The sequence below is a fragment of the Bos mutus genome, chromosome 4, assembly GCF_027580195.1.
Source record: "Bos mutus isolate GX-2022 chromosome 4, NWIPB_WYAK_1.1, whole genome shotgun sequence".
Taxonomy (NCBI): domain Eukaryota; kingdom Metazoa; phylum Chordata; class Mammalia; order Artiodactyla; family Bovidae; genus Bos; species Bos mutus.
Window position 1 is genome coordinate 50,278,842 of NC_091620.1, and position 11,274 is coordinate 50,290,115.

At 56.1% G+C, this 11,274-nt stretch overlaps 1 protein-coding gene across 1 annotated transcript; it reads left to right on the top strand.

Moving 5' to 3' along the window:
• The first annotated feature begins 5,816 nt into the window (after nt 1-5,816).
• EVX1 (even-skipped homeobox 1) lies at nt 5,817-10,337 on the top strand. Its single transcript, XM_070368792.1, has 3 exons — nt 5,817-6,326; nt 7,911-8,158; nt 8,727-10,337. Exons 1-3 carry the CDS (start codon nt 5,900-5,902, stop codon nt 9,264-9,266), a joined length of 1,215 nt encoding a protein of 404 aa, XP_070224893.1. The 5' UTR covers nt 5,817-5,899; the 3' UTR covers nt 9,267-10,337.
• The last annotated feature ends 937 nt before the right edge of the window (nt 10,338-11,274 follow it).

The following is an 11,274-nucleotide window of genomic DNA, read 5'->3' on the forward strand; positions in this document are numbered from 1 at the left end:
TTTGGGTTGTAGAGGGCATGGGAAACTGAAGGCTAACTTCAGTGTCTCTGCGCATTTTTCTGGAGAGAGGTTTGCCAGATACGTGGAGGCCATAATGCCCTAGATGTTAAAACTGGCTAGGTAAGCCTGATGAGTTTTGCTGCTTTTCAGATAGTTGCTCAGGGCCTCAGTGGATTGTGATGGTTAGAGAAACCAGACTTTGTCTCTCAGGGTCTCCAGAATCACCTGCTGCAATGACATTCTTACTTGGAATTCAGGCCCTGAAGACTCTTCCCACCTGCAGTTTAGTCTCTCTTACCCCATACCATGAAGGGTGGCTCCAGCCTCTCTGTAGGTCATGCATAATCCCCACTCAGCCTCTGATTCCTTTCTTAAAAGAAGAAAGGAATTTCTTCTTTTTTCTTCTTTTCTTAAAAGAAGAAGTGGCCTTCTCTAGAACAAGTTTCCAAATGACTTTGGGCCATTTTATTCCTTACTTTTCTTCTTCATGCCTAAGATGAGTGGTTAGAGGTTAGTCGCCTACACCTCTCCCTGCTCCCACACCTACCCTACCCCAACACACGTTTTTCCTAGCCCCTGTGAATTCATCTTGGCAAAAGTCCACAAGTGGAGGTTTTGGAAGGAAAGGCTCAGAATATGATAGTCCCTAGCACTTTCTAATAGCTCAAATTGTTGTGAGTGTGGTCCTGAAGTTAGAGGGATGGGAGATGAGTCATTTATATATGAGCCTCCTCTCTGTGCTTCAGAAAGTAGGAGTGATTCACAAGATCTTCCTTAGCTTTGTTGTGACAATGAAAAGAGCTAATACAAGTGAAATGCTACAACAGTGACTGCTTTTATCATGTGGGGTTCCTAGACTTCCAGATGCAGTTTCTCTTTGCCCTCCTGGGAAATTATGGAGAAGCAGGGTGAGGACAGTTTAGATATGTGGGTCTTTGAGCCTCCTGATTCTGAGGGCAGGTGGATAACCTCTCTGTGAGGCCTCTGAACACAGCTTGACCCCAGAAAAGGGTGGGAGGTTGTGGAGGCTGCCTTATGGAGTGTTAAGGCACTGTCAGATGTTAAGTTATCCCTGCTTGCCAGGGAGGGACAAGGACTTGGAAGGAGCACTAGTCCAGGGCCCAGTGTTCAGCCAGGCCCTGGCCATGAGTCAAGACCACTGGTCACCCTATCTGTGTGGGAGAAAAGGCACTGCTGCTTGCTTTTAAAGGTTTAAGAGTCAAGGAGGAATGGGCATCAAAGCACTTTGTAATGAAAGCAAATTTCAGGACAGTAATGGTGAACTCCCCCGCCCCACATACCATCTCTGCTAGGATAGGGGAGGGGGCTTTGGGTGCTTGGGTGTTGGAGAACTGTGACCAAAACATGGGCCCTTCCAGCTGGTAGCTTCAGGAAGAAGCAAGCCTTGGGCTTGGGGAGATCCTCCGGCTCCTCGATGGTTAGGTGGTGGGTATAGGTTGTAGGCTGTCCAGGGCTTGCTGCCACTGGGCTCAAGCCTATAGGAGCCAAAGGTTGACAGGTGTGGAAGCAAGAGTGACTGTGGGACTGCCTGGCTCCGAGAACATGAGGAGCAGGTGTCATGGGCCGGCGAAAACATCTGAAAACATCCAGTTTCCTGTACTGGGTGCCTGGCCATTGGCTCCAAGAGTACAGAGAGAAGGGGGTGCTTGCTCAGAGTTCCGGAAGCCACAGGTTCTGCCTGCCTGAAGGAAAAACTGTTTTGTGGCGCCCTCTGCAGGGCGGGCAATGGTGGGGAGAAGTGAGCAGGGCATGATCTGTCTCCTCATTCCCCAGAAAGGCCGACCGCTGGGCTTCTGAGATCCAGTTGACCTTGCTCCCTGAGGAGCACATCTTGCAGTGCCTCTGTGCTCTGGGTTCGGCAGCTGCCAGGGAGGAGATGGGGACCAACCACCAGAAGTCTCCTCACCTCCCACTATTACCGCGGTGGAGACCACCGCGCGGGGAAACTTCGATGGCCACAGCCCGCGCCTCGGCTTGGAAGGTGACTGAGGGCCCCAGATCACTGCCGCGGCAGCCCGGCGACGCTTACTGTTTAAAGGGAAGCTCCCTTTGCTCTGACATTTCACCAAAGTGAGAAGCAAAAACATTTTCTTGATTAAAATTCTGCCCACACTGAGGTAGCCAAATCACCTCCCGAACCCTACTCCTCTTCCCACGTCTCCGCGTCCCTTCCTTTCGCCCGGAACGCGTGCCTGCTGCCAGGAGACCCAGCATCCAGCTGGAGAAGGTACTCAGGGCCTCAGACTATCGCTCCGAGCGGGTCCGCTGGCCACTGAGGCGTTCCCTACCCTCTGCCTCAGCTCTCCGGAGCCGGGGTTTTCTCGGGAAGCGAAGAGGCTCCTGCGGATCGGCGCGTCTGGTGGCCCTGGCTCAGCTTCCGATTCCATTTAACACAACCCGCGCATCTTATCTCCGCGTCGCCTCCCCGGGGTTCCCACCCACCCCCTGCCCAGCCCAGCCCAGCCCAGCCAGGCGGAAGCGGGGCCGCGAGCTTTTGAAGTCCGGAGAATTTCAATCCCAGAGGAGCCGGCTGGACCTAAACCCCCGCCCCAGCGGGGGAGGGGACAGCAGGCCCGCAGACAGGAGGGTTGTCCCTCCCGCCGCGGGAGGTGAGAAGCGGTGGGGGCCCGGGCCGGACCCCACTAGGCTGCTATCACCCCCTCTCTTTTATGGGGTCGCCCAGGCCTCGGCGACGCGCGGGTTTTACTCCCTCTGTGAATTTACCTTTCTTCTGCCGCATAGGGACTAACCTCCATGATACAGTGATAACCACGCTATTACAGTGCCTCCCCGTAAACCAAAAACAAACACTCCCTCCCAACACCCCCCCAGAAAACCCCAACTAGAAACAGTGCTTTTATCGAGCCTCCTGTTTTCTTCTTCTTCCTGTTAAAAATTAGACCCCTCTTCATCTGATATTAATGAAAGATGCTTTTGGAAGAAGTGATATTTGGTTTAAAAAGGAAAAAAAAATTTTCTCCTGCCATCGAGGTACGTTAGGCGTCTAAAGAAGGGGGAATTGAGACATTTTCAAAGAGTGGAGTCAGGAGTCAGGAGAGGGATGAAGGCGTCCCTGAAGCTTCAGATCCGAAGCCCAGAAGAGGCAGCCCCCTCTGGGAGAGGCTGAGCCCGGGGCTCGAGCCTCCTTCCTCCCGGGACACCAGGGGAAGTCCGGCTCGGATGGGCCGGGCCCAGGAAAGAGACGCAAGTGGCACCTCTTGATCTCTCAATCCTACTCCTCTTTCATCTCACACGGAAAACCCGGAGGAAAAGAGGATCAAACACAGAGCACTCCCATTGAATGCAAAGCTGGGGGCGGGGCGGGCAGCCAGGGGTCCCTCTGAGGACCCGGCCTCGCCGAGGTGAGCGCAGCGGGGGCGGGGGGGCTGCTGTGAGTTGGCCGAAGGCTGCGGAGCATAGAGGAAGGGAAGGGGGGAGCGCCCCAGGCCCAGGGCTGGAAGGGCCCAGAAGAAGGTGAAGGATAGTGGCAGATCTAAACGCAGACGCTGGTGGCTCTACTTTGACAGGAAGGAAGGAGCAAGCCAGGTGTTCTCTCAGGCTCTGCCTACCAGCTAGAGAGGACAGGGCACCATGGAATCCTAGGATAACTCTCCGCCAGGGCAAAAGGCTCTGGACTCTGATCCGGATCACTCCTCTCACCTCTGAAATATTCTCCAGGACTTTGGGGCCGGCAGTGCTCAGCACCTGGTGACTCTGGGAGTCCCGGGGATTGGAAATGTTTATGAGAACCTTCCCTTCCAGTTCCCTCTGCACACCCGACCACAAGGGGAGGTCAGTGAACAGTTCTTATCAAGTGTGGGGGGGGGGACATGTGGAAGGCAGAACTTGAGAAGGGAACTTCTGTCTTTCCTCGTTTCCTTCATCACCTCTGGAAGCCCACAGATAGGAAGATTGAGACAGGGGGGAAGAGTTGAGAAAAAGAAAAAGGAGGAGAAGAGAAAAAAGATAAAGTTAAAAATACTGAGTGATAGAGGGACTTTTCTTTCGAATTTCAGAAGTTGGGGCTTTGTCTTGGAACGTACAGAAGGAGGAGGGGCAAAGCAGCCTTTTGCAGCCATCAGCTTAGCGCTAGAAGCTCCTAGAAAGGGGCAGAGAAAGTCTAGTGGGAGCGGTTGCAGCGCAAAGAAGGGGCCTGCCTTCTAGCCTCAGCAAAACGAGAGACCCAGCCTGCCTACCTAGCCCCAACACACTCAAAACTGGCAAGGGGTCAGTTTCCTAATGGGTTCCACCTCCCCTGGAAGCAGACCTGAGAGGGAGCCTGTGGCTATTCCCAAAGACATTCGGCACTACTCACACACCCCCAGCCCTGCCCTGGAGGTCCCCCTCTGTCTTCGACAACTGATGAGAACTCCAGTCACTTGTACTTTCATGGCATTTTCGATGGCTTCTCTCTCTTCAATCCCAATGCCACCCACTTTTGGAGCAGGGGACCAAAACCCTGGGGCAGGGCACTAGGGACAGAGAGCCCCATTAGACAACCCTCTATGAACCCCAATGCCACGTGCTGGTCTTTCTCGACCCCTGCCCCAAATCTCTGGGTAAGAACAGCACCTTCTCCCAGCTAGGAGCCTTTGCCGCTGCCGCTGTTGGGGGCGCATTTGCCAGAGCTTCTTAACTCCCAAAAACCTGTTTCCGGGTAATTCGTTGACTCTGAACGAATACATTAAAATACGGGCAAGAAAAGAAACAAGGCCACCCTTAGAACCTCTTCCCCACTCTACATACCTGAAGTGCAGGCGAGGCCCCAACAAATGGGAGATTTCTTCCTTGAATAGCCATCTGGAGGTCAAGCCAGGCTGTGGAAAGCTTAAGGTCACCTAGATGGGGAGAGGGGCAATGGGAGAAAAAAAAAAAAAAAACATTTGGAGTCAGCAGCCAAAGCCGTCTTTAAAGAAAAATATTAAGACATTTATCTCTTGCCCCTTGGGGAAGAAAAATGGCAAAGTTCTCTTTTGGTTCCTAGGAGGAAGGAAACAGCTGGGGGTAGGGGCTGGGAGGAGGTGGGAGGAAAGGAGATCTCAGGCTCAAGCTGTCCAGACAACTTGCGGGGGAGGGAATACGCTTTTCGGTAGCTTGTAATGAAAAAAAAAAAAAAAAAAGACTTAGGAGCCGCGGCTCGGTTAGCTCACCAGGGACAGACAGTTGTAATAATAAGAGAAGCGAGGCTTGTCAATCGGCCTTCACACTTTTAAAATGCAGTTATGGATTCTCTCATCAGTGTTAGAACAAGGCACCAAGTTAAGAAAACAAAAGCCCAAACAATAAAAAAAATTTATATATATCAAAAGCGTATTCAATTACCGAGTCCCGCAACCCCTGCGGAACTCGCCGCGTTAAGCTCCCTTTTCTTCCTGCGGAATTCCATTTGCATCCCCTGTGCCTGGGTGTCTCCCTCTCTCAGTGTGTGTGTCTCTCTGTTTTCACACTCTCCTCCCCATTCGAGCGAGGCCCACACCTGGCGCATCACTGCCGAGCCATTAGCTGCGGGTCTCCTTTCATCTTCGCTGTGGCAGACGTTTCTATTTATCCACTTGCGCTCACCGAGTGGCGTCACCAGCGGTACTGTAATGACGACTGCAGCAGGAGGATGACAGCTTAGAAAGAAGAGGGCAATGGGGCTTCCTCCCAGAGGCGGTGCGGCACAGAGGAGCGCTCGCATCACAAGGTGACCCCAGCTCCCCACTGCCACCGCCGCCGTCACCGTCGACACCGCGTTCCGGCCGCTCCGCGCCCGCCCAGTCGCCTGGCCTTTTTCTCCCTCCCTCAGCCAAGATCTGTCGGACCGCTGGGGACCCAGGGAGCCGGGGGGCTAGGAGCTCACTTGGGGCTTTCCCCCTCCCCCCTCCGAAAGTCCGGGATGGAGAGCCGAAAGGACATGGTTATGTTTCTGGATGGGGGTCAGCTTGGCACTCTGGTTGGCAAGAGGGTCTCCAATTTGTCCGAAGCCGTGGGCAGCCCGCTGCCCGAGCCGCCCGAGAAGATGGTGCCCCGTGGTTGCCTGAGCCCGCGGGCCGGTCCTCCGGCCGCCCGGGAGCGCGGCGGGGGAGGCCTGGAGGAGGAGCCGGTGGACGGACTAGCAGGCAGCGCTGCGGGGCCGGGCGCCGAGTCGCGGGCAGCCGGGGCCGCGGTGCTCGGCCCCGGACCTCCGGCTGCCTCCGCCGACAGTCTCTCTGGCCAGGGACAACCCAGCAGCTCAGACACCGAGTCGGATTTCTATGAAGAAATCGAGGTGAGCTGCACCCCGGACTGCGCCACGGGGAACGCCGAATACCAGCACAGCAAAGGTAGCCACCGCGCCCCTTCTCTCCCCCGGCCTCCCACCGCGCCCACCTTCCACTTCAGCTCTAGAGGAGAGGAAGACACTCCTTTACCCCAGGGCGGGGTGGCTGGGGGAACCCACCTGAACAACTCATCCCCCGCTATCTGCGCCCTGGCGGGGGTCTCTTTCTCTGCTCTGGCATTGGCGGGACTGAGGGTGACAGCTGTGCTTTGGGGGAAGGAGGGAGACGCAAGCCCTGGGCTTGAGGGGGATTCAGAGTGCACCCCAACCCCCCAGAGCTTTGTGGCACTGCTTCAGCTGCGCGGGGAAGACACTATCTCCCGGCGTGGGCGAAATCAAACGAGGGTCCAGGCAGTTTGTGGCTAGCAGGGTGTACGGCGCATCCAGGCGCGGAAGCGGGAGTCCATAAAGGACCGTAAAATCGCGAGCGACTAGGGCCGACAGGCTGCTGCGGCCCTCCGACCAGTTTGCACGTCGGTCAGAGGTCCAAATTACCTCGTCACTTCCCGGGCTCGGTGGCGCCAGGTCGGAAATGGTCCCAATGGTCTAATTGCCTTTGGTCTCCGGTTGCATTTGAAAAGGCAGTGCTCTGGCCCTCCCCCCATTCACCTTTCCTTCCTAGTCCCACTCCTCCACCCAAAGGAAAAGAGCGGCAGGGGGCAGGAGCCCCACCCTTCCCTGGGTTTCAGCTCAAATTGGGGGTGGGGGGGTGGGGGAGTTGTGTGTCACTGCTATAACTGGAGAACCCCTCCCTGACCTGGGGCTAGGTGAATGATCAGGAAGGGAGTCTCCCTGAGAGGGGTGGAAAGCTAGGAGGAAGAGCCCACCAGCGGACACTCCTCCACAAAGCTGTGCTGGTGGGTGAGAAGACCCTGGTGTGGAAGAAAACCCACCCCCTGGCCTTGGCAGCCAACACCTTGCTGAGAACCCGCATCCACCCATTGCCATCTAATCCACTCAATCCAGACTAACCACAGCATACCCTCAGAGTAACCCATACTCCATTCATATATAGTCAGGCAATAGGACACTCATACACACACTCCTGGGCCATTCCCACAGCACACGCAGCCTAGTGTACATTCCCACACCTGCACCAGCCATCTGGCACACAAAGCAAGGAAACTCAGTCCCTGCCCAACATCCAACAATGCACCTGGACCCAAGTTTACAACACTCCAGCACAAAGGGGGCATCTCAACTCACTTGACTGTCAGATATGCGTATCCTTGCCCACTCCTGTCAACCGTGGGCAGAAAGTTCAGAGTGGCTGCATCTGTCCTGTGCCCCAAGGCAGGTGGCCAGGGCGCCTGGGGCTTTCGTACCCAGCAGGCCTAACACAGCAGCCCGGCCAGGCCTAATGGCTGCTATGTGCTCATCTGAATGGTGAGCCTCTGTCCTCCATTCCTGGGTTCTCAAAGTCCTTGCCACCCTAGCAGAGGTAGAGTCTGGGGCTACTGGGAAGAGGGGGATGTCCCTTTCCATCACCTCCTCCACACCCATCAACCAAGGCCTACAGCCCCACATCAACAGTGTCTGTATCTGTTGTGTGTTCTGTGTGTGCCTATACTCTGGGCTCCCTGAACAGGGCCTGGCTCTGAGGCACTGGCCAGCAGTCCCAACGGCAGCAGCGAGACCCCCAAAAGCAATGGCAGCGGTGGCTCCCAGGGCACCCTGGCCTGCAGTGCTAGTGACCAGATGCGACGGTACCGGACTGCCTTCACCCGGGAGCAGATTGCACGACTGGAGAAGGAATTCTACAGGGAGAACTATGTATCCAGGCCTCGGAGATGTGAGCTGGCGGCTGCCCTAAACCTGCCGGAAACCACAATCAAGGTATGAGCCACAGGGAGGAGGGAGGATGCACTCCGTCAGGAGGAAGTAAATACCACCTTCTTAAATCATGAACCAGGAAGTAGGGCCTGGAGTCTCTTTACAGGGCAGCTAGGCCGGGAATGTCTAAGCCTGGTGCAGGAGCCAGGTGCATGCACATTTGCCCCTAGGGGAGACACTCTTTCGTGGCCAAATAAACAGCGGGGATGAAGTGCTTGGGCAGGTGACAAGGAAGTGCTTCCAGGGAGAGCCTCAGGAATGGGACGTATTTTGAGGGGATCGCTGCCTGCTGCCTCAGACCGGTGGAGGTCTTAGTTGCCCCACTACTTTCCCACCCACACTGCGTTTGGGCGTCCTGGCAGCGAGGGCTGAGGGGAGGAGGGAGAGAGCCTGTCTGGGAGGGATTCCAGATCCAAGGGGGTGGTGGGGGGATCTGCCCGCGCCCAGAGGAGCTCCTCTTCGGCTCTTCCCTATGCTACCCTCACCGTCGCCCGCGGTGGGACGGGACTTGTGGGTTCTGCGCACCGGGCCGGGCGCCGCCGAACCCGCTCCTCTCCTCCCCGCCCGCCAGGTGTGGTTCCAGAACAGGCGCATGAAGGACAAGCGGCAGCGGTTAGCCATGACGTGGCCGCACCCGGCCGACCCCGCCTTCTACACGTACATGATGAGCCACGCCGCGGCCGCGGGCGGCCTGCCCTACCCCTTCCCGTCGCACCTGCCCTTGCCCTACTACTCGCCTGTGGGTCTGGGCGCCGCGTCCGCCGCATCCGCCGCCGCCTCGCCTTTCAGCGGCCCGCTGCGCCCGCTCGACACCTTCCGTGTGCTCTCGCAGCCCTACCCGCGGCCCGAACTGCTGTGCGCCTTCCGCCACCCGCCGCTCTACCCAGGCCCGGCGCATGGACTGGGAACCGCGGCCGGCGGCCCCTGCTCCTGCCTCGCCTGCCACGGCGGCCCGGCCAACGGGCTGGCGCCCCGCGCCGCCGCCGCCTCGGACTTCACCTGTGCCTCCACCTCCCGCTCGGACTCCTTCCTCTCCTTCGCGCCGTCGGTGCTCAGCAAGGCCTCCTCCGTGGCGCTGGACCAGAGGGAGGAGGTGCCCCTCACCAGATAAGGGGCCACCCGCGGGCAGCCGGCTCCAGGACGCCCGTGGGGACCCCTCGGGGACTCAGACAGCATCCCTCCCCGCCCCAGGGGCACCGAGGGGAAAGAAGAGGGCCGCCGAGGACCAGCGGGACTTGGTTTCGAGCATCGAGCATCGAAATGCCTGGGAAGGGGTCCTGGTTGGCGCGTCTGGGGAGCAGGAGTGGGGTTGGGGAGGCCGAGCCTGAAAAACCTTCCTCTGGGTCGGCCCCTCTTTGCCATTCTTCACCCGACCCACTGCCCTGACCTGGGCTTGAGGCCGTGGCTCCAAAGCTTAACAAACTTAGCAGTAACAGCAACCAATATCAAGCCCCTTAGCCCCCAACCCCCAACCCTTTTCTCACCCGGACCCCTCCCCCTTGCAAAGGCCAAGCCCATGCGATGAAAAGGGAAATTGCTGTCTCTCTGAACAAAATGCTGTGTATGCAGAGCAGGTAGAGATTAATCTTTGCCAGCTTTTCCAAGGCATGGCAAGGGGCTTGTGGATGACAATGCACCAGCCATCTAGGGGAGAGAGGGAGATGATTTACTACCCTCCCAAAGAAGCAGGGGGCTCTCTGGCCCCCCTGGAGCCTCAGTTACAGGATATTTTCTGATTTTGGCATCTACCAGCACCTGATCTCTTTCCTCTCTCCTGGCTTCTTCTCCACTGTAACTTCATCTCCACCCTCACTTTTTGTGTACTGTGGGCAGGGAAGCTGCAGATACCCTTGGGTCCCCTGGCAACTTCTCCCAAGCCTCTTCTCCTTGGGCCCAGCACACACCCTGATTAGCAAGTGATGTGTGTGAGGAGGGTTTTTGAATGTTGAATGTATAATAATGATTACCATGCCTCTGGCTGGCCATGGAGCCCAGAGCGGAGCTGTTAACAAGGCGCCCAGGGAAGAGCTTAGGGAGCAGGAACCTCATCTCCCTCCCTCCATATCTGGTGGCAAATTAGAGGCTATTTCCAGCCTTTTTCTTTCATTCACTAGGAGCTTTCTGGCCCTTCTCTTTGCATTTGGCATTTCACACCCATCTGCCTCCCAAGCTGCCATGGGGCTTGACTTTCAGAATACTAGCAGGAGCCTTCTGCTGCTTCTGGGGACTTTGTCTCTCCCCTCCTCCAAGGCTTGTTTGGGAACCACTCCCAAACTCTCACATCTGTAGTCATTCTTGCAGCCAGTTTTTGAGGGATAGGAGAACTTATACCCCCACAAAGGCAAGTTTCACCCTGACTGGGAGGGAGTGGTTCTTCCTGTAGGGACTGAGTTTGATTTGGTTTTCCTTTGAAGCCCAAAGAATTTGCTGTTACAATTTGTTGACCATATTGCAATAAAGCTGGATATGATTCTCACTTTAGCATTTTAAATTTTTTGGTAGCAGGCAGTTTGTTAACTCCTTTTGAATTATTAGTTAACTATAGCCTTGGGTAGGGGAGGAGTCAAAAGAGGGACACACAGTCTCCCAAGCCTCCATTTGGCATTGGCAGTCTCCAAATGGACATTTCACAGAGGTGGAGAAGGAGGAGCTGCTGTGAGGTGCATATTTCCTTAATTTTGTGCAAACTAGGAGACTTGGCTCAACTGGTCCAGCAGAGCGCTGAGCCCATCAGGAACTCACCCTCATGAGTCCTCTCCATCTGCTCCAATGCTTTGAGGAAAGGGGATTCTGGACTCCGGTCTCTGTAATCCTATCTCTACCCCAACCCAAGGTGGAGACAAATGGGGTGGTGGGAGTGGAGGTGGAGCACTGCAGAGAGTGGAGTTTGTTGGTCAAGCTGAGTCTGCATCTTATGGTGAAGGGAAAGGAGGGAGGATTCCTGAGTTGGGAAGAGAGGGTTTGAATCCTTTTCACACTGGAAGTTATCTCCAAGGATGGAATTCTGGGCTGGTCAGGGCAAAAGGACAGACAATCCTGAATGGCCACCTCATTGTCGTTCTCTGTCCCTTTAGGAGAGCCACTGTGGCTGCCTCTGAAGTCAAGTCGTGCTCAAGCAG

Coding starts and splice junctions, on each gene's coding strand:
- EVX1 (XM_070368792.1), top strand. CDS start 5,900: ATGGAGAGCCGAAAGGACATGGTTATGTTTCTGGATGGGGGTCAGCTT. Junction 6,327..7,910: donor CGAATACCAGCACAGCAAAG/GTAGCCACCGCG, acceptor CTCCCTGAACAG/GGCCTGGCTCTGAGGCACTG. Junction 8,159..8,726: donor TGCCGGAAACCACAATCAAG/GTATGAGCCACA, acceptor CCCGCCCGCCAG/GTGTGGTTCCAGAACAGGCG.